Raw genomic sequence first — 22,524 nt, forward strand, 5'->3', positions numbered from 1 at the left:
TGAGTAGTGCTCAAATATTGTGCACCACGTGAAGGCTAAAAATAGCTTCGAGTGCATCAGCAGCCTGTGCGTGAGTTTGTGTCAACAGAGCAGCACCATTCACTAATGTGCTGGCACTGTGCATACTATATATTTACTTATACACAGTCTTTTAAGATTCACAAAGCTATGTCTTCACGTGGAATTGATTAAAATGCACGAGTCATATGAACTGTTTAATGGTGTTTTAATGGTTCTTTTATGTAATTTTTTGTGCTTGACAGTAATGAACGTGACATCACACAGAATCGGATTTGGATCGGGCTCGTCGGACCCTTCCACGATCTGTCTAAAAGCTTCAGTATCAGAGCCGATACCGATCCAGGTATCTGATCGGTGCATCCCTACAATTTATTGAATACTTCGGTTAACCCTCTGGGGTTGACAGACACGCTGGATTTTTTTCGTAATTACAGCAGAAACAACTTAAAATACTCCGTCATTTTGGGGCATACAGATAAGTGTAAGACATCATTAGAGACTTGAAAGGGTCTACTTTAATTTGTGTACGCTCACAATAACAAAACCTTGTGCTTTTGTAAAATAAATAAAAAGGGTGCACTTTCAGCTGTCTCTGTGTGCGCAAGCATATTTTTATAAAATTTATAAAAAATAAAAAATAAATAAAATAAAAATCACATGTACAGAAGTATTCACAGCCTTTGCCATGACACTCAAAATTGAGCTCAGGTGCATCCTGTATCCACTGACCATCCTTGAGATGTTTCTACAACTTGATTGGTGTCCACCTGTGGTAAATTCAGTTGATTGGACATGATTTGGAAAAGCACACACCTGTCTATATAAGGTCCCACAGTTAACAGTGCATGTCAGAGTACAAACCGAGCCAAGAAGTCCAAGGAATTGTCTGTAGACCTCCGAGACAGGATTGTATCAAGGCACAGATCTGGGGAAGGGTCCAGAAACATTTCTGCAGCACTGAAGGTCCCAATGAGCACAGAGGCCTCCATCATCCGTAAATGGAAGTTTGGAACCACCAGGACTCTTCCTAGAGCTGGCCGCCCGGCCAAACTGAGCGATCGGGGGAGAAGTGCCTTAGTCAGGGAGGTGACCAAGAACCCGATGGTCACTCTGACAGAGCTCCAACATTTGTCTGTGGAGAGAGCAGAGACTTCCAGAACAACAACCATCTCTGCAGCACTCCACCATCAGGCCTGTATGGTAGAGTGGACAGTGGACAGAAGGAAGCCACTCCTCAGTAAAAGGCACATGACAGCCCGTCTGGAGTTAACCAAAAGGCACCTGAAGGACTCTCAGACCATGAGAAACTAAATTCTCTGGTCTAAAGAAACAAAGATTGAAATCTTTGGCCTGAATGGCAAGCGTCATGTCTGGAGGAAACCAGGCACTGCTCATCACCTGGCCAATACCATCCCTACAGTGAAGCATGGTGGTGGCAGCATCATGCTGTGGGGATGTTTTTCAGCTGCGATTTTGGGAGACTAGTCAGGATCGAGGGAAAGATGAATGCAGCAATGTACAGAGACATCCTTGATGAAAACCTGCTCCAGAGCGCTCAGAGGACCTCAGACTGGGGCGAAGATTCATCTTCCAACAGTACAACGACCCTAAGCACACAGCCAAGATAACAAAGAAGTGGCTACGAGACAACTCTGTTCTTGAGTGGCCAGCCAGAGCCCACACTTGAACCTGAATGAACATCTCTGGAGAGATCTGAAACTGGCTGTCCACCGACGCTACCCATCCAACCTGATGGAGCTTGAGAGGTCATAAAAAGAAGAATGGGAAAAACTGCCCAAAAAAAGGTGTGCCAAGCTTGTAGCATCATACACAAAAAGACTTAAGGCTGTAATTGGTGCCAAAGGCTGTGAATACTTATGTACATGTGATTGTTTTTGTTTTTTATTTTTAATAAATTTGCAAAGATTTCAAACAAACTTCTTTCACATTGTCATTATGGGGTATTGTTTGTAGAATTTTTAGGAAAATAATGAATTTAATCCATTTTGGAATAAGGCTGTAACATAACAAAATGTGGAAAAAGTGAAGCGCTGTGAATACTTTCCGGATGCACTGTATGTCTAAAGAAAGCTTAATTTCTACTTTTAAATAAAACAATTCAAAATTTAAAACAAATATTCTCCTGCAATGTAATCTGTATGAAACAAAGCAATATACAGTTTCTCCTGGCTCAGCTAATTATAATAATGTGATCACACCCACAGGCAGAGGGTGCTATTCATATGGTAACAATCAATGCAAATGGTAAAGCACCCAACTGTGTTCACTTTTCTGCATATTTGGAAGATGGCACGATACACAGATGAGGAAGCTCCTGGATAGTGACGAAGCGTTAACATTTTCCTCAGAAGAAGAGCGGGACTCTGATGAACGTTTGCATTTTGAAGAGTGACTTGATCCAGCCGAGGATACAATTTCGGATGAGTAAGTCATTTAGTTTTTCTTACATTAGTTGACATGCTATTTTATATAAACATGTACATATTTTACTAGTGGGACTGTTTCCAGACTTGCCAGCCAGTATTGAAATTTGAAATATGACCAATAATAAGCAAGTTTTAGTTACATTTAAGTGTTTTGGCTAAAGCAGGTATTTAAATTGAATGCTGTATGATATAAATATGATATTTAATATGATATAAAATTATATTTTAACTAGTGTTTATGCTGCCTCATTATCATCAACAAAGCTTGTGATTGCAAATATGTGTTCAGGTGTAAATGAGTAAAATGCACTTTAAATATGCTCATATTAGAAAATCAGCATATTATAACGATTTCTGAAGGATCATGTGACACTGAAGACTGCAGTAATGATGCTGAAAATGCTTTGATCACACATGTACACACATGTTGCTCACATACTATTGTAGCCCAGTTTGTGCTGAGTACAGTGTTATCAGAAATTAGCCATTCATATGTTTTTAAGCAACTGAAAAAAGCACAAATGTCAAGGCAGGTCAAAACTTCTCCAGGGCCCAAAACACCCTCAGAGGGTTAACCAGTCAACACCATTCACCACTGCATCCACTTCTGCAAAGCAGAAGCCATACATCAACACTGTCCAGAAGCACCACTGACTCATCTTGGCTCAGTCTCATCTCATCTCATAAACGAATCCTATTATTCGATATATAGATGATCAACTTTTGAGTAGTTTTTCTATATTTAGCTTATGTTCTATATCAAGATGATCGGCACAGGTGCTTGTCACTAAAAACACAAGCAGTTCTGCAAAGTTATACACAACTAGCTAACTGAATCACTGTTATGAAATAAGCTGGTAAGGAAGTATAAGCTGGCAAGGAAGTATAAGCTGGCTAGCAGCTACCTCTCTCTGTTGTCATGCAAACCAGTAATAAGGCCAGGGAGCCACAAGCTAGCAAGCTATCTGGCTAAAATTATTGTGTACTGAACAAGACAGCACTGACAACTTAAAACTGCTACTGTCTGAATACAACAACTTTGTTGTTGTTTATGTACTATTTAGTTAAAAGTTTTTTCATGATCCAAAGTGCTGTCAAGTCTTCTAACTTGTTGACACAGGCAAGAAAGTGTTTCTTCTTGTGAAGTTTATTGGCGGTTGGCAATCCAGTGTATAGTGCATTACAGCCACCTACTGAGCTGGAGTGTAGAGCGTCACAAGAAAGTCTTTCAGTATAGTCAAACGTCCACTGAAGACGATGAAATTGGCAAAATGTCATCAAAATTATGTTGGATTAAATCCTGAACTGAGAATACTTCTTCAACTTTAAAATAAAAGGAAGCTGTGGAGTTTAATTGTAAACACACAAGTTATGTTTACATTCATTCTTGAGGTCTAACAAAGTTGTGGAATGCATTTCCTCCCCCATTAATGGGATGAAATGTATACAGTGATAAATATAGATGTTGAACGATATGACATTTTTTTTTTGTGATACTATATTTGGCCATATCACCCAACCCAAGTGAAAGCCTTACTGTTAAATGGTAAATCACTTCCCTTTACTTCCTATGTTCAAATACACAGCTCAAAAGTCAAGTATGCAACCCTGAAAGTTAGAACAGGCAGTCATCCAAATACTCTCTCATCATCTCTACCCTCCTCCCTGTACCTCTACGACATTTCATAATGAATGACTACTGTAAGATATTTGATTTAAGGTGTCCTTCTCTGTTAAAATACACCAGTCATTGATGTTTACAGTGCAGTGGACAGAAAAAGAGAGACAGCATACTGAAGCGTTTCAGGGGAGAACAAGTAGAGGTCAGGTGGGCTGATGTCATTACAAAGAACAGCGTAACAAGAAGGAAGAAAGAAAGAGTACGAATATAACTTATCCACCTTTTTCCTATGTCCCGTGATGTTTAGCCCAAAATGTGGGCATTACTTCTGTTTCAAGTAAACACAGTTGTTACTGCGGCATATGTCCATTCATTCTTTCGTTATGGTGCTGGGATTTTGAGGAGAGCGTTTCTGATTTAATGAGGACATACAGTATATCAATCACTATATTGTGTGTTACTAAACAATAATAAACTGCAAAAAAGTCATAAAGACAAACAATGAAAGTGCAATCAAAACCAGTGCAGTGTTTCTTCCTGAAGCATTTGAGATTTAATCAAAGTCCAAACGCAACATTTCGAGCAGAATTATCTGCCGTTTTAGTGGAGTACCTCTGTTAGTTCAGCTACAGATATGTGTGCTTATCATCTTGCCACCCTACATGTTGATATCAGACAGACAATCTGAGGAAGAGCTGTGAAGGTCTCATCCTTGGTAATGTAATAGCTTTTTCAAGTTTTCCAATCAGATGGTTATTTCTCTTAAAATCTGCATGTAAGTTTAAAGATTTGTTCGGCGGGACTGGTGAGAGGTTGTGCTTTGCCGTCCGGGACACATCAGGATGGCATTTTAAATAACAAATTCAATGTGGTTTTTGACTACCTCTGTATGTTTTTGTAATCCAATCACAAACCCCTTTACAACTATATTTAGCGCTGACCATTTGCGAGCAGATCATCTGAAACGCATCTTTTTACCAGCTGTAAACAGGGTCTAAATTCACTGTAGCCAGATCTAAGGAATGCTATAGAACTACTTCTGGCAGAAGTTCCACCCACATTCGTTTCCCCAGGAAGACCCCCCAAGAAAAAAGTGGATATAAACATTAACATTTCCATCTTGACGAGTTTAAATTTAACATATATCAAAATCTATGAGATTGTGTTCTTTAAGTGTGGCTCTGTTCAAAAACCTAGTGAGCTGCCTTGCTGTCTACCACCAACTGTGTACACAGGCAGCTACCTTCCAAGGTAACTTCCTAACAGAAATAAATCCTCATAAGGGACTCATTTGAAATACTTGATATGGGAAACAACTTGGTGTGTCACACAAATATTACTCCTCAGGTAAGGTGCACTCACAATTGATTCTAATATAGTTTGTCATTAGCATGTTGCTAAGGTAACAACACGTTATCCTCACAAGCAAAGAAACACACCGTACCTCAAACATTCAGTAATATAGACAATATTTAATTAGATCAATGGCTAATAGAAGTAACATTCTTTATTGATACATTTGGTACTGAATGAATCAAAAGTACATTTATAAGCAACATCTCTTGCACTTTGTCCACCATCATGGATGTATTTTTTTCAATTTGACTTGACTCAATGACATTGTTGAAATGGATTCTGGGATAGAACACTAGGCTTTGGAACAAAGCATGTGTGTGTGTGTGTCTGTACTTGTGCAAACCTCTTGGGTCCCTGAATGCTGATCATGCCCATGTCCTCAGTGTGGTCTATTAATGTGCAGTGAAAGCCTTGGTCCTGCAGAGCTGTTTGAATGTGGCTCCAGTTATGTTGGGCCACACCACCACCTATAGCTAGGTAGTACGCATCACCTTGAACACAAACAAACAAGAGTGATGTCAAAATAAACTCCATGTATCATAATGCCATACTGAAGAGGTGGTCATCACTTTATCTCCTGTCATGTGTCAATGTTTTACGCTTCAGTTTTTTGACCTTGCATAAACACACTTCTGTTCTGTTTACCGTTCGATTCCGGTGTCAGGGGGAGGATGGCGGAGCTTTGCTCCAGACGACTGACAGTGAGGTCAGACTCAACTCCGCCCTTCCTGTTTAACATGCAGGTGTACACTATGGAGCCTGAAACACAGTAAGGAATATTAACCTTCATTAATGTTTTTATAATTAAGTTGTTTAATAGAAAACAAAAATGTGTTGAGTGCTGTGTGTCTGAAGAAGAGAAAATAGAGAAAAAAAAAAAAGATAAAAGTATAAGACACATTTTTTTACCTGGAGCTTTGTTGACATCAGCTGTAAACAGCCAATTAGCTGCCTTTTTTGCATCTGGACCAGTCAGGTAAAATTTACCAAAGTAAGACATATCAAACACAGCTACAGCATTCCTACAAGTCAGGCACTCTTCCCGAATCTGAAAATGAAACAAACTAGATTAGCTATTGAGATTAAGATGAGAAATTAATTTGGACATGAAAAGTTACATACACACACAGCCAGATCTACAGAGCTTGCTCACCACATCATGATGTGGAGGGAAGTCAAAAGTGTACTCTTTGCCTAGCAGCTCATTGTATTTGTAAACCGTGTTCAAGGGAACATCATAGGCTCCATAGTAATCATAATCTAAAACCTACAGAGAAAAGGAGACAGTTAAACACCAGTTCAAATCAACCAATCATGAACAGATACAGTTTATACAACCCCAATTCCGAAAATATAATATTGTGGCAGTATGGAAAATGCTAATAAAAAACAAAAAGGAGTGATTAGTCAATTCTATTCACCTTGTGGGTCTGTGTTCTTTTATCTCCATTCCTTAACCCAAAAATTAAAACAAAAACATATTTTTTTCCTTTATTGATTTTAACTGATTAATAAAATAAAGATATACAAACTCCTTTCCTGTTGACCATTTCATTTTCCATTTATAAAGGAATAAAGAGATGGGGGAACATGCTACATTTTTGTTTTCCTTCAGTGTTTAAAAAATTAGTTTACGCCTTGAATATTTGATGAGCACATGTGAGCAGCACTGATTTGTCAACTTGCCCCGTCTTCTGTAGCCCACTGCCTTCAGCTAGAATTAGAGTTAGGATTGCTCTGCAATTTGTCTCAATATTCATTAAATATTATCCCTAACCACCACTTATTTGTAAACTATGTATGCCATATGTATTGGAATATTGCTGCTTGGCACATTATGGTGTTGTTGCAAGGTGTTGCCTCTAATGGATGATGCGTGAGAGATCGCAAGCCACATCACTTGGTCATATGCTGACTGGGAGTTGGTCTATATATTATTTTTATTTTTTATAATATTGTGGAGTCAATTGGAGTTGTATCAGTTGATGTATTTTAAAGCCTACCTTCAAACTCAGTGCATGTTTGCTTGACATCATGGGAAAATCAAAACAAATCAGCCAAGACCTCAGGAAAAAAACCCTAACCTCCACAAGTGTAGTTCGTCCTTGGGAGCAAATTCAAAATGCCTGAAGGTGCATTCTGTCTCATAGAGATGAACGTAGTTTGCTGCAAAAAGAGCAAATCAATACCAGAACTACAGCAAAGGACCTTGTGAAGATGCCAGAGGAAACAGCTAGACAAGTATCTATATCCACAGTAAAATGAGTTATATATCGACATAACCTGAAGGCTGCTCAGCAAGGAAGAAGCCATTGCTCCAAAACCACCATAATGCCAGACTACAGTTTGTAAGTGCACATGGGGACAAAGATCTTTTTGGCGAAATGTCCTCTGGTCTGATGAAACAAAAATTTAACTGTTTGGCCATAATGACCATCATTATGTTTGGAGGAAAATGGGTGAGGCTTGCAAGCCGAAGAACACATCCCAACCGCGAAGCATGGGGGTGGCAGCATCATGTGGTGGGGGTGCTTTGCTGCAGGAGGGACTGATGCACTTCACAAAATAGATGGCATCATAAGGAAGGACATTTATGTAGATATATTGAAGCAACATCAAGACATCAGCCAGAAAATGAAAGCTTGTTTGCAAATGGGTCTTCCAAATGGACAATGACCCAAAGCAATTTACCCATGCCATGAGCACTGTCACACCCTCACTAACTTTTGGACCAGATGCTGGTAACAGCTTGGCTGGTCCTTTTATTCTTTGGCCCAGACAACACGACTATTTTCCAAAAACTATTTAAAATGAGGATTCTTCGGGCCACAAAACACAATTTCACTGTTCTATTCTCCATCTCAGGTGAGACAGAGCACAGAGAGGTCTGCAGCGCCGCTGGACAGTGTTGATGTATGAATTCTGCTTTGCATAATAAAGTCTTAACTTGCATTTGTGGGTGCAGCGGGGAGTGGTGTTGACTGACAAAGGTTATCCAAAGTTATCCAGACTCATGATGGTTTTTAAAGACAGTGACGTCTGAGGGATGAGCAGAGAGTGTGGGTGCTAGATTGGCCTGCCTGCAGCCCATCCCTGTCGAATTGAGAATGTGTGATGCATTATGAAGCGCAACATATGGCAACGAAAGCCCCGTTGCACAGCTGAAGACATGCATAATGGATGAATGGGGGAAAATTCTGCTTGCTAGACTTAAACATGCTAAATGTGTCTTCAGTGCCCAAAAGGTTAACGAGTGTCATAAGAAGAAATGGTGATGTTACACAGTGGCAAACACTCAACTGTCCTAATTTTTTTGGAGCATGTTGCAATCATCTGATTTGAAATGAATGTATAAAAAACATAAAACAAAGTAAAACATCAAATAATGTGTTGTTGTAGTTCTTTTAATATAGCACAGGGTGAAAAGAATTTACAAATCACCTATTTTTGTTTTTATTAGCATTTTCCATACTGTCCTGACTTTTTTCTACACAGGAATTCTGTGTAATTGCCTTAAAAATTTTAAAAATATGTTTAACAGAGGAAAGAGTACTACACTCTTATTGGTAGATGAAATAGATTTCGTTTGGGCCTGTCGTATTTGCCATAGTCAACACTGCATAGAGCTATTTCTGCCATATACTGATGTAGCAGTGCTGTCGTTTTGAAAATATGCTTGTGTGTATTTCTGTATTTAAGACTCACTGGTGCAGGACCATCTCGGTTGAACCAGCCAGGTCTCTCCCAGCCATGCCTCTCTTGAAACACACAGCCCTGTTCTTGCAGCACCTGTAACACAACACAACCAAGGACTGAGATCACATATCAATCCAAAGGATACACACCAATTATTGAATCGCACATGCTTTTTCAGTTCTGCCCACAAATTTTCTATCAGATTGAGGTCAGGGCTTTGTGATGTCCACTCCAATACCTTGACTTTGTTGTCCTTAAACCATTTTGCTACAACTTTAGAGGTATGCTTGGGATATGCATTGTCCATTTGGAAGACCCATTTGCAACCAAGCTTTATCTTGAGATGTTGCTTCAATATATCCACATACATTTACTTCCTCATGATGCCATCTATTTTGTGAAGTGTACCAGTCCCTCCTGCAGCAAAGCACCCCCACAACATGATGCTGCCACCCCCATGCATCATGGTTGGGATGGTGTTCTTCGGCTTGCAAGCCTCACCCGCCTTCCTCCAAACGTAACGATGGTCTTTATGGCCAAACAGTTAGTTTTAATTCATCAGACCAGAGAAAATTTCTCTAAAAAGTAAGATCTTGGTCCCCATGTACACTTGCAAACTGTAGTCTGGCTTTTTTATGGCGGTTTTGGAGCAGTGACTTCTTCCTAGATGAGCAGCCTTCAGGTTATGTTGATATAGGACTTGTTTTACTGTGGATATAGATACTTGTCAACCTGTTTCCTCCAGCATCTTCTCAAGGTCCTTTGCTGTAGTTCTGGGATTGATTTGCACTTTTCGCACTAAACTACGTTCATCTCTAGGAGACAGAATGCGTCAGAAGTGGCCATCACAGTCTCTAAGATATTGTGGTCTTTATGGCTCAGGTCCCTTATTCAAAGTCTAGGATATTCTTTGACCTGCTTTATCATCTGCCATACAAAAAAAAAAACGTAAATCCGACAGCACACTTCTCCTAAATAAGCCACATAATTTGAGGTATCACGTCTATAACCGCAATGGTAGTTGCATGCTACAGTTGAATTCTTTGGGTTAGGGGTTTGTTGACATGCCTAAACCGAAGTATGAACAATAATGGTTTACCATAGAAAACACAGACAGATTTTGAGCAGAAATGTCAGTTTATACAGAAAATTTAAATATCAGTTTTGCATTTAGAGCACCCTTCTCTAGTGCTTTTGCTTTCCACTGCTCAAAATAGTCCGTCACGATTTCTCAGGCAATTCTCGAGATCTAAATAAAAAAAATAAGGAATTGGTCCACCCTCTTTCTCAACCCCCCACACAGCACCACATTTTATTTTATTTTTTTCTACCAGGCCAGAGAAACACAGGTTGCTAAGCAATTTGCCTTCCATCTTCAGGGCTTTTGAAGTCTACAAGTTAGTCTCCTGGTGTAAAGTATGGAGCTCACAAGCTATGCATGAGTCATGAACAGCAGCTTGTCTTATCCAGCATGAAATGCTGTAATTTATTGTTTTTTTTATAATGATAATGGTAGTGTTCTGTAATCTGCTAGGGCTAAAAATATTATTTGCAGAATTATATTCCTCGCTGTTGCCATGCCAATGAGCCACCAGGGTACTTGTTGTCCACGCTGTTACTTAACAGGGGAATTTATAGAAGTATGTGTCAAAATAAACACTTGGTGGTGATAGATGTTGAAAAGAAAGAGGCAAAAGTTTCTAGAAGAAGAGAAAACATACACTTTGCTAGAGTATTTTTACTGAGCACATACGTACAGTAAAAGGTGTTAGTGGGTATGTAAAAACAACAACTATGAGTTAGGAATAGTTCACTGTAACAGTATAAGGACGGGCAAGGAGGCACAAGTAAACATAAGTTTAGTGTCAAAACTCAAACTTAAAACAACAGAAAACAAACACAAAAACACACGAAACGTGGCCGCATGCGTCTCTCTCTCGAACTGGTGTCTCTGCTTCTCCTTTATCTCGCTCTCCCGCTGAACAGCTGATTCAGTGCCGGTTGAGATGATTCAGAAATGCCAGCCTGTTATTTTCCAGTCAATTTAAGTGAATGAAGAGGGTTTTCAACTTCAAAAAGACATGAAAGCACCATGAAAGTATCACAAAGTTAGTATGCTGCATACTACTGTGATTTATGTGTATTATGTTGTAGTATAAAGTTACCAGTCACTGGTGAAGTCAAATAATTAGTCACATTTTGAACAAGACCGATTGTTAATTTTGGTCCCTGGTAGTGATTCTTAACTTGTGGATGTAGATATGGTAAGTTCTGGAAAAAAACATGAAACAAAAGTGTCCATGATTACAGTACATACACATGCATGTTAATTATCGCTTTAAACTGTACTACCAAATACCGGGACATCTATTGTATTCTATCCCCTTAATAAGACAGACAAATAAATGTTTTTCCCTTAAATGTATAGAAATGGACGGGGCTGCCAAAGTTATATAAAGTTATATCTCGCATCCCTTTGCTAGCATAGGAGTAGCTCAGGAAGACTTCTGTGTAGGAAATTTTGTAATATTTAGGCAGAATTTTTAATGTATAGTCATATTAGTGAGGCTCAGTGGTCTAAATGAACGCACAGTGTTATTATTGCTCGCTATCTATATTTCAGCAGGCTATTATTCACTAAGAGGAAGCCTTCTTGTGTGGCTCAACGCCTGGAGCCTAGCCAGAACAAAGTGGTATTTTTGGAAACACGTTAACATCATCTATTTAGCAGTAGCTTAGCAACAAGTCTTTCAGGTAGCTACACTTATCCAGATGCTGGCACTAAAATGCTGGATAATGGATTCACATGTAACAATTTTGGCTAGCTTAAGTGTATACTAAATTGTCAAAGTTGCAAAATTTGTCAACCTAAATAATGATTTACATTTAAATTAAGGACGTCTTGATGTAACTAACACTGCAAAGTTTTCAGTCTCTATACATACAAGAACAAGCAGACAGTAAGCCATGTGTGAAATAGAGAAAGCAGGACACAGAGAGCGAGAGAGAGAAAGAAGAGGGACAAAAAAAGGGATGGGACATTTATTTAGCATTTAGTGTGCAGCTGCATTGTTCTCCTGATGAATATCACGCAATATCACTGCAATCAGACACACTGTTAAAGGAGAGCAGCATAAGTGTTCAAAAAGCACATTCTTTAAATACCCATTAGCAATCAGAATTTTCAGCATGCAAAGCACACAAGACGAGATGTTTTAAAAGGTGATAAATCCTTTTTAGTGCCACGTTAAATTCTATAAGAAAATGATGATTTTGAGAATAAAGTGGACAAATCTCAAAAAGGCTTTTTACAATAATAGTCACATTTTGTGACTAAAGTAGTAATATTACTAGACTTAAGTATCAATATTTTGAGAATTAAATCAAAATAATGAAGTCGTAACACATTATGAGATTAAAGTAGCATTTGATATTACTTTCCTTCCGACTTTATTCTCATAAAATTATGACTTTAATCTCAAACATTACTACTTTAATCTTGTAATGCTACAATTTCTCATAACATTACTACTTTAATCTCGTAATGCCACAACTTTATTCTCTTAATTTGACATGTATTATCAAAACATTACTATTTTAATCTCGTAATGCCACAACTTTATTCTTATTAACATTATGATTTAATTCTCAAAACATTACTAATTTATTCTCATAATGCTACAACTTGATTGTCTAAACATTACTACTGTACTGTAATCTCATAATGCGATTTCATTCTCGGAATTTGGACTTTATTCTCAAAACATTTATTCTTATACTATTTTAATATTGTAATGCTACAACTTTGCTTTATCCTCCAAAAATTACTACTTTAATCTCATGATACAAGTTAATTCCAAAACTTTGACTTAATTCTCGTAAAAGTACTATAATGAGATTCTCAAAACATTGCAACATTATTCTTTAAATCTTTATTTTTGTTTTATTTTAACATGGTGCTAAAACACTGTCGTATCAAAAACTGTTACTGTCCCTTTTTTAATTTTTTTCATTCAAAGGCTAGGTCGATTTAAAAAGAAATTGTGTGCCTAACAATTCATTCAGGCTTTTAAATTTTTTCAACAAATGATGAAAATTGGGGATCAGACTCATGGTGAATATTTCAAATAAGTCATACTAACCTGTTTAGTTACATTAGACTTTTAAACCGGGTGACATAAAAACATAAAAAGTTCATTGTACTATAAAAACATACTGTATCTTTTAGAAGTCCATTTTCTCACCAGTAAAAAAGGACTATTTTATATCTGATGTCAGTTAGATCAACATATGACCATATTTACAACAACATTGCCTTTTCAGTGTTCAGAAACATGACCTTCCCAGTCTAGGTAGAGATAACAAGGAGTACAGTAGATACAATTATTGCTAAATACCAGAAGAACTAATGATAAGAGTAGAATACGGGAAGGTTTTCAAAACCTTGCACTGCTCCTGGCTGTTTGTAGCACCTGCCGCTCTGCAAATCCTCCCGAAGGCTCCCAATGTTAGAAAACAGTTTATTTTTAACAATATTTAATCATATTTGTCAGATCTTAACAGTTTAATCAAAAAATCTTGGTAAAACACCTTGGCTAACATCATAAATGGACCCCATGTGGCAAAATAAAATGTACTTTTTTTAAGTATTAATAATATATGTTGTTTTTTACAGTCTATTCTGAAAGTATAGGAAATGACATTTGATTAGCATGAATGATAAACAGTAAAACAGATGGATGAATAGGGCAGAACCTGGTGAAGGGAGTCTCTCCTCATGTTGCGGCTGGCCAGAGGTTCGTCGAAGGGGAAAACCACTGAATAGTTTTTGGCATATGACTCATGACTTCGCTCTCTGATCCAGCGGTTGTTATCGGTCAGGGAGTGATGGAACCGCCTGAGATGGAGAAAAGAGAGAAAATCAATCAAGAACACACTACTTTAACTCTGGAACGTGACAGCTCAGTTCAGAGTGTGCTGCCCTTAGTAATGGCAGCTGACCTTGATAATACTACTCATCTGATTCCCTGAGCTGGCTGTCATGATGGTCCATTCACAGACATACGCTTTGGGAGGAAACATTATTTGTAAGGGCAGTTGGGACTGGCATGTTAACAGATCCCATGTGCAGGGTTTATAATGCCACTTGGAGATAAGACATATGTATGGTTGAGAATTGAGAACCAATTCTTAGAACTGTGTCCATTTAAAAGAAAAACAAACAAAAAGCACATGCGAACCAAATGATTTTGTTGATGATGTTTAATTCCATCAATGGTTCTTGAATGTCTGCATTAACGCAGATGTGGATGAAAAGAGTAATAAAACGCTCAACAATCTGAGGCCACATCCACACCAATCCATTTTAGTTTGAAAAGTCAGTTCTCAGTTTACGAGCGTCATAGTCTTCCAAAGAGATATATATAGATATATACCTGGGGTTGAAAGAAGTCGACACAAAAAAGTTTACTCACACAACTTTACCTGATATCATATCCATACATGTCTTTCTCGGGACGTCCGTGGATGATCCAATGAGCAAGTTCCCTTCCACATCCTCCCCCCAACATCATACCTGCCAACCAAATGACAAACCACACCTCAGTTATACACATCTTCCTTGTCACATTCATGTCCATCAACCTTATCCTTCTTTTGTTAAATCAGTCAAACACATGTACAAACCGCATACCATTTAACATGCTAAAAAGTACTTCCCTGAGTCCTTCTTCAAACACAGTGACTGATCACTGTCAATCAATATATAAAGAATGACAGCCCGAAGATTTGTGCTTTCAGATGGAGCTTTGAGGAGACAGGACATGGCTTCAAAGACAAGACATGGATGAATTGGAAGATCGAATGTAGAGGAATACAAGGGAGGATTGAAGGGCATGTTGAAATGAGAGAACAGAGGGATAGACAGATCAGAAGGGAGAGGGAGGTGTTCAATGAATGAAAAGCACAATCTGGGAGTGTAAGAGCCATTCAGGAGGTGGTGGTGGTGGTGGTGTCTCTTAAGGTTTCTAAGCTTGTTAGCTGGCTGATGACATCATTACAATTATTCAGCTACCACATAGTAATTTAATAATGGATGCTTTTAATTCCATGCCATGTTGCTAATTAATTTTACAATGTTCATCTCCCACATGCTGGGTGGAACATTTCATGAGTTCTTAGAGCAAAGCAGAGATACACTGCGGTGCACAACACTTTGACAAAGTGCAGTTGTAGTATGGACACAGGGCAATTCACATGTCAAGCAGAAAGCTGTTCCTGTTGGCAAAAGTTTTGGAAAATCAGGCCAATAGGAGGTACAATGGGCGAAACAGCACTAATGTTTTTCCCCAATCTCTGTGGCTAAAATTGGCAAATATATATGTTCAGGAGGTACACACTCAACTCAACTGCACATCCTAACACAGAAACTGACTGTGTAAAGCGGGGCACGCTTATTCATTACGCATCCCGGGCAAAATAAACACGGGAGTGGATTTACTGTAAGGAGAATGGAGACGTCACCTGCAAGCTATGTGTGAGAATTATGGGCAAGCTGCCATCTCTCTTCACATCAGCTGAAAATGCTCTCTGACTTTCATCTGAACCTGTGTCACAAGCAAACCCGCGAAAGAGAGACCCAGTGTGTGAGAAAGAGTCCCGGCCGATATATATATATATATATATATATATAAATAAATAAATAATCTGAACATTTTAAAATGTACATACATAATTAAAATAAATTATGACTAACCAATTTCTTACAAGTTCTTTGAGACAAAGTATTAGTAAATATTTATGATTTTTTTTAATGTTTTGTGTAATGTGTCATGCACTATAATTTAATCACAATTAATCATGATTAATCACAGTTAACTGTGCGATTAATTCGTTTTAAAAATTGTATCGATTCACAGCCCTATTAGAAACATTTAAAACTTGAATTGGCCTCTAACTCTTTAACTTTTTCAATGAATGTTTCTTAAGGTGTCTTTCTGTACACTGCCAAGATGGCTCTATTGATTTAAGCAATTCGATCCGACTTTTCACCAAGTGGATGGTAAACAATTCGTAATCGAATATTTGAGGGAAGGATGTCAGCTGAGAAACTGTTAAAAACAAGTTGCCCATCACATCTTTCTTTTATAGCATGAGCACATGGATAGTTGTGGTCCAATTAACATGTATTAGAGGACTACATCCCAACCCTGGCGTGGCGGGACCAGAGACACCTGGTTTGGTCTGAGTTTGGGTCAGTTTTTCCAAGTATGACTTTAGGTTTGGGTCAGATTTGAAATTAAAGAAAAAATAAACAGGCCTGCCTAACTTGTTTCACACACGTGCTTTTACACTTAATGTGTTTTTCACACGTCTGCTCTTTATCCCTTGTTTTTCTAAGTAAACACATGCTGTTGTATCACATCTCACTGTTTCTTCAGCATCTCACACAAGGCCTGCACATATTTTAGACACTGTGTTGTTAAAAATAACTTTTCAAAAAGCATGACCAGACACCTGTGTTCCGTTTCATTTATAACAATGTGTCTAGCTCGTCTTTTAGCGCAGGTGTCACAAAGATTCAATGTTCTGAACAAGTTCAGGCTGCAAAAAGGACTTTGTGACTGTTATACTGTTGCACAGGATTACAGATTGCTCTTCGCCAAGCTAAATTTGGCACTTGATAAACAGTCAGGCAATGTTTTCCTCCCTTCTGCTCTAGTGTGCTGATGGGCGACCATGCCTTGCTAAACCTGTGTAATATGTTTACCGTTACGATACGGTTACGAATGTTGCCTAAGATTCTTACATAAAATACAGCCTATTGCAACAATACTAGCTTGGAGAAGAAATTATAAAGAGAGTGATTTCAGGTTTGGTAGGGTTCTGGCTTAAAATCTGACATTATCAGGCCACAGTCTCGTGTATGTGTTGTGTTTCATTTTAAGGTCCGTGCAGACCTCTAACATGTATATGTGTTGAACAATGCAGAGCTACAATTGCATTATTGAAGTCTGTTATTTCGTCATTGCAAAACATTTTGAATATCCTTAAAAGATATGCACCTGCCGTTGACTGTACTCACAAAGAAGTCGAAGTGCACGTGTCAAATGTGGTAGTTTGAAAGACCGATTGCTCGACTGTGCGGAACGGCACACGGAACAACAAAGAATACCCTAAACTTTAGGCATAAAGAAACCATCAGACCGACATAGAAAGCGATCAACCACAGTTGGTGTTTAGGAATGGGTAAATCTGAAAGATGAAACAACATTGGACATAACTCAAAGCAGAATATGCAGCTGTATTCAAAGATTGAAGAGTTGGGAGTCTTGATCTTGTAGTCTACACATAAATATACTCTTGATGTGGATTTCGATATGTGGCTGGGTCAGTTGACGTATTGGTCTGTATTGGGGTATTGGCTTATGGTCTCAGACATGAGCTCAGTTTAATCACTACTCGGCGTGGTGTCTTCAACATACAAAAGTATTCCAATGAATTTCATGCCTCTGAAAAACGGTCACGACAAGCAAAATAATGCAACAAATGCAGTATTTTCACTGTTATGGTTCATTAAATGGACTTAAGGGGTAAGTTATTGGTCTGAATTTAGAAGGGTCTGTTATTGGTCTGGATGTTGGAGGCTCCGATCTGGATTCCAATTCAGCCAAGGGTATTGATAGCACTTGCTACTAAGTGTCTCAAACAAAACTTTTGAATATCCTTAAAAGATTCTGCACCAAACCTTGCAAACTTTGGCAAATCTAGTGAATAATTCTTCCTTTGAAGTGTTCATTGCAAGAACATGATTTTGTTTCCAGGAAGACTAATTAAAATGTACAGCCTTATTCCAGGAAATGTCTTAGAAGCCAGCCAATCAGAACGCAAATGGTGATTTTAGCGATCTTTTGCCATTTTTGGGGGGCAATATGCTTCAGAGGATAATGACCATTCCTAGATGACTGCAGTCTCACTCAAACTTTAGTCTCTGTTGAGCTGCAGCTGGCCTTAATGAGAGTTAAACCTTACATGAGTTAATGCTGCCATGAGACTATACTTCCCCTCTATATTTTCCTCTCAGGATACACACATACAGCCACATCAGATCTCTTCCTTCATCAAAGCAGCAGCCAAATCACTAGTGGTATTTCTGTAAATATCAGGAGATTAGAAATAAAGCAAGGGGATGAAGAAGAGAGAGTTAATGGGGGCTGAAGGGGAAAGAATGGAATAGAAAGCAGGGATCTCAACACGTTTTTATAAGTTGAGCTGTTTTTAACTTGACACGTCTCTTAAAAACACATCACTCATGGTGTGACGCAATGGTCAAACACGTCCATCTCCATCATTACAGTGTAGTCTCCCTACACATTCAAACCACTTACATTTTTGTATATAACGAATTATATATTTTGCAATAAACTTAAAATGTATTGTTTACAATGCACTTTTAGTCAAAAAACTTTAACCCTTGTGTTGTGTTCCCGGTCAAAAATGACCAGCCCATAAAGATTGTTTTTAAATCTCTCATATTGCATATAATATCACAAGATATTGCATTACATTGTTCTTATCAACTACTTTTTTTTAGTAATTACTATATATATATATATATATATATATATATATACACACACACATATATACATACACACACACACACACACAAATGTAATAAACACTTGCTCGATCTGAACAAAATTGGTGTTATTATAAATCTTAGAATCTGGACAATGCATGAAGCTGAACCTACCAAATCTTAAATAATGCTTTTTATTTTTCTGACAAATAAAAATTGTTTCATTCTCATCATTTGCAAATTTGGTAGCACAACAATTATAAGATGAGAAAGCCATGTGTTAAATATAGTTGGAAATGTCTCAATTAGTAGAATGCACTGAGGAAATGTGTTCACTCAGAGGCAAAACTGCAGTGAAATTTAGTGTTTGAAATTCCCACAGACACACATAAATCTAATAAACAGGAGTGTCTATTTCCTTATTACTTCCTGAAACATACATATAACATAGACAATGACACATCGTAACTTACAGCAGACTATCCCGATTCAAACAAGCCCAAACATAACACAATATGATAAGTAGATCTTGAAACCTTCCTCAAAGAGTGTACATGGACAGATGATGCACAAAAGGGCGCTAAACACACATTATATGTATGTGTGTGTGCTTGTGTGTGTGCGAACATGTCTGAGGACTTGCGCAAACACACATTCACATATGTGCTCAGTGATGCTCCTGAACACTTAATGGTTCCGTTCACATAGCACAGGTTTGCCGAGAATGCGGTTGTGAGCCCTAAAAATTTGAGTCAGTTCAGTTATAGAATTTGGTTAAATGAACCATAACCGTATTAAGCACTCAAAACAGTATTCTGCTGCTGTGTGAAGGTGGCCAATATTTCTGTATTTTGTAGTCCAATCCATTAATTTCCAATGGCCGGTCATTTTTGAGTATAACAAAGTGAAATGAAACCAAAAAATGGAAATTATTTTTTTTTTCAGATGCCACATGATAACAAAGTCAAGGAATTTTATTCCAACTGGATTAAGTAAAAGTTGATGAGACACCTGAAAAAAAAAACAGAACACAACATAAGGGTTAAATGAATAGTTGTTGTTGTTTTTTCCATTGTTTTTTATTAAATTACGATATTCACAATGCATTATAGGATTGTTTATCATTCCATCATTAAGGACATTTGTCCATGTGATTCACATCAAAGCTGGTTGGTTTGGTTCATGGCTTAGAACTCTTTTGAAGTACTTCATGAGATCCCTCTGAGATGGAAAAACTTAATGTGAAAAATACTCCAGGAACCAAGATGGCTGAAAAAGTGGGAGGGCACTGTTGCACTATATAGAGAGTTAATGTTAACATTTAGCTAAGCTAACAACACGATACACTAAAATGCATTCAAATACAGTACATAGCACACACATATTCAATAAACACATATTCTCTCTAGACTTGCCCACCAACTTTTCTCCACAAAGGATAACCGCAATGCTGTCTTCATAATTATACTGCCTACCCTTTTGGAACAGTCTTTGCATGAGGAGCTTGCCTATAATGCACTTAAATTCTGCCAAGGTTGTGGAACAGAACATGTGTTCTCTCCAGAAGGGTAGCGGCTCTCAGCAATCACATCACCGAGGGGTCACCATCTGCCTCAGATTAACCTTCTCCTACCACACACACATACACACACACACACCAGATAAACGGCTACACCATTTAACCAGTATTAAAACTCTTATCAAGATGACTTTCACTTCTCCATATTTATCTGCCCCTATTCAATGATGTGATGGTTGTACTAAACAAGAGGATGACAGAGAGAGACAAGGAATAACTGGACTGACGACAAATGGAAGGACATGTTGGGAAGACAGCAGGGAAGGACAGCATCTCTGTGGTCATGAATACTGATGGAATCCTATCCATTCCAGTACATGCACACACACAGTGACCATCCCACAGCTCTGATGCAATCAGACCCAAGGAGAATCCCTGATCAACATCTTATGGCATGAGTACCAGCTAAAACCCATTTTAAACACTTCTCTTTACAGCTTTGACATTCATATAATGAATGTTTATTGCCATCTCACTGTATTAGAATTGAATTAGAATTGTACTTTACCATCCCATTTTTCTCTTAGAGCAAAACTGTATATTTCATGACAAATATCTTCATGATTGAGTCAAAAGTTTTTATACTGTATACTGAATTTATGTTTGTCACTATGCCACAGGAGTAGTTCACTGAAAATCTTACTACACAAGTCAGAACCAATGTTGTTTTGCCATCAATGATGTTGAGACACCATTATTTAATCCGGACACGTGTTAGACGTGACCTTTGGCAGAGGCAAGATTATCAGTGAATAACAACATAAATTTCACACAATACTAACCTATTGCTTCAGAGGGCTTGGAAAATAGCGCATGACTCATATGGACTACTATTAATGTGCTATTATTGACCCGCTGTAAATCACAATAAACATTGTATGGCAAGTGCTAGGTAACCATTCATAAAAAAAATTAGTTTACATTTGTGTTTCATGGAAAAATAAGTGTTTGCAGCAACATGAGAGAGTGAATCTCAAATTTTTTTTTTTAGAGTGAACGTTTGCTTAAAAAAAATCTTTTAATTTAAAGGCTTATGCTTACATACTTTAAAATATTTGTAGATGAAGGCCAGAACATACTTTATGCAAGTACGTGAATACAAACTCGAGGGATTGGACAAGGCATTGCCAACACAAGGTCTGATTAAACATTCTTGAAGTGCGTATTGAAATACTGTGGAGGTAACAAACCACTGTACGCAAGGGTGCGATATAGTTATCATAAAACCGGATGCATTGCGTACATTTATTGAATTGCTCAGCAATATGCAATATTCTCTTTAAACTGTTGCTCTGCCATGATTGTAGTTGACTTGAAAAAGTGGGCAGTTCACACGAAAGTTTGCTAAATAGCTTTCTTTTCAGCAACACTGGTAATGCACTGCACACTTGCATTGTGTTATTAATTGTGGTCTGACGGCCACCCACGCCCTCTTTGCCCACAGAATTTTGCTGTGCAAAGGTAAATCCGAGCATGCCATTGAGTTCCGATGTGTGAATGTCTTTTCAAAACTAAGTTAGGGTTTACTTAGTTTTTCTGTGTGCCGTTCCGCACAGTCGAGCAATCAGCCTTTCAAACTACCATGTTTGCCGCATGTGCACTTCGACTTTGTGAGTACAGTCAATGGAAGGCGCATTTGCCGATGACGCACAGCGACACAAATTGACCGCATGTCTTGAAAAACCGGGTTGTGTGCGGTACATTTTTTCATAATTTTTTTTATAGAGGAGTTAGACTGTAGCATGACAGAAAAGTGTCCAGCATGCATGGGAACTGCATTAATACTGTTCAACCAGTACGAATGGTGGAACCTCATGAAGTTGATTGAGAGAATACCCAGAGTGTGCAGTGCTGTAATCTAGACAAATAGTGGCTACTTTGAAGAAGCTACAACATAGTTTTGATTTTTAAAATGTTTTGTTCTACATCATTTCCATACTTCCATTAATTTCATCGATACAATGACTTCACTATTATTACAATGTTGGGAAAAGTAATAATGAAGAATGAGTATTTGCAAATTTTGACTGGTGATGTATATCAAATAACAGTCTCTCGTACTCCGATTCGGTTTCAATTTCTGTTTCAGGATATACATTTTGCATGCTGAGATCAGAAATCAATGCGTCATAAAAAAAGAATGCATGTCTATAATATCTGATTTTGATTCCTATAGCTTATGTATGTCCGTCAGCAGCTCTGAACACCTGCAAGGTGACCCGCT

The 22,524-nt window shown here is 38.1% G+C and overlaps 1 protein-coding gene across 2 annotated transcripts in view; it reads right to left on the reverse strand.

Moving 5' to 3' along the window:
• Positions 1 to 22,524, reverse strand: part of LOC127635424 (sarcosine dehydrogenase, mitochondrial-like) — a 79,140-nt gene that overhangs the window by 24,214 nt on the left and 32,402 nt on the right. For both annotated transcript variants that reach the window (XM_052115467.1, XM_052115466.1), the window contains exons 10-16: positions 14,626 to 14,716; positions 13,897 to 14,038; positions 9,151 to 9,234; positions 6,599 to 6,712; positions 6,355 to 6,493; positions 6,091 to 6,204; positions 5,789 to 5,936 (exon numbers count right to left, since the gene is read on the reverse strand). In XM_052115467.1, the coding sequence (XP_051971427.1) occupies positions 5,789 to 5,936; positions 6,091 to 6,204; positions 6,355 to 6,493; positions 6,599 to 6,712; positions 9,151 to 9,234; positions 13,897 to 14,038; positions 14,626 to 14,716 (832 nt within the window). The remainder of the gene's footprint in view (positions 1 to 5,788; positions 5,937 to 6,090; positions 6,205 to 6,354; positions 6,494 to 6,598; positions 6,713 to 9,150; positions 9,235 to 13,896; positions 14,039 to 14,625; positions 14,717 to 22,524) is intronic.

The sequence above is a fragment of the Xyrauchen texanus genome, chromosome 43 (genome assembly GCF_025860055.1).
Source record: "Xyrauchen texanus isolate HMW12.3.18 chromosome 43, RBS_HiC_50CHRs, whole genome shotgun sequence".
NCBI classification, from domain to species: domain Eukaryota; kingdom Metazoa; phylum Chordata; class Actinopteri; order Cypriniformes; family Catostomidae; genus Xyrauchen; species Xyrauchen texanus.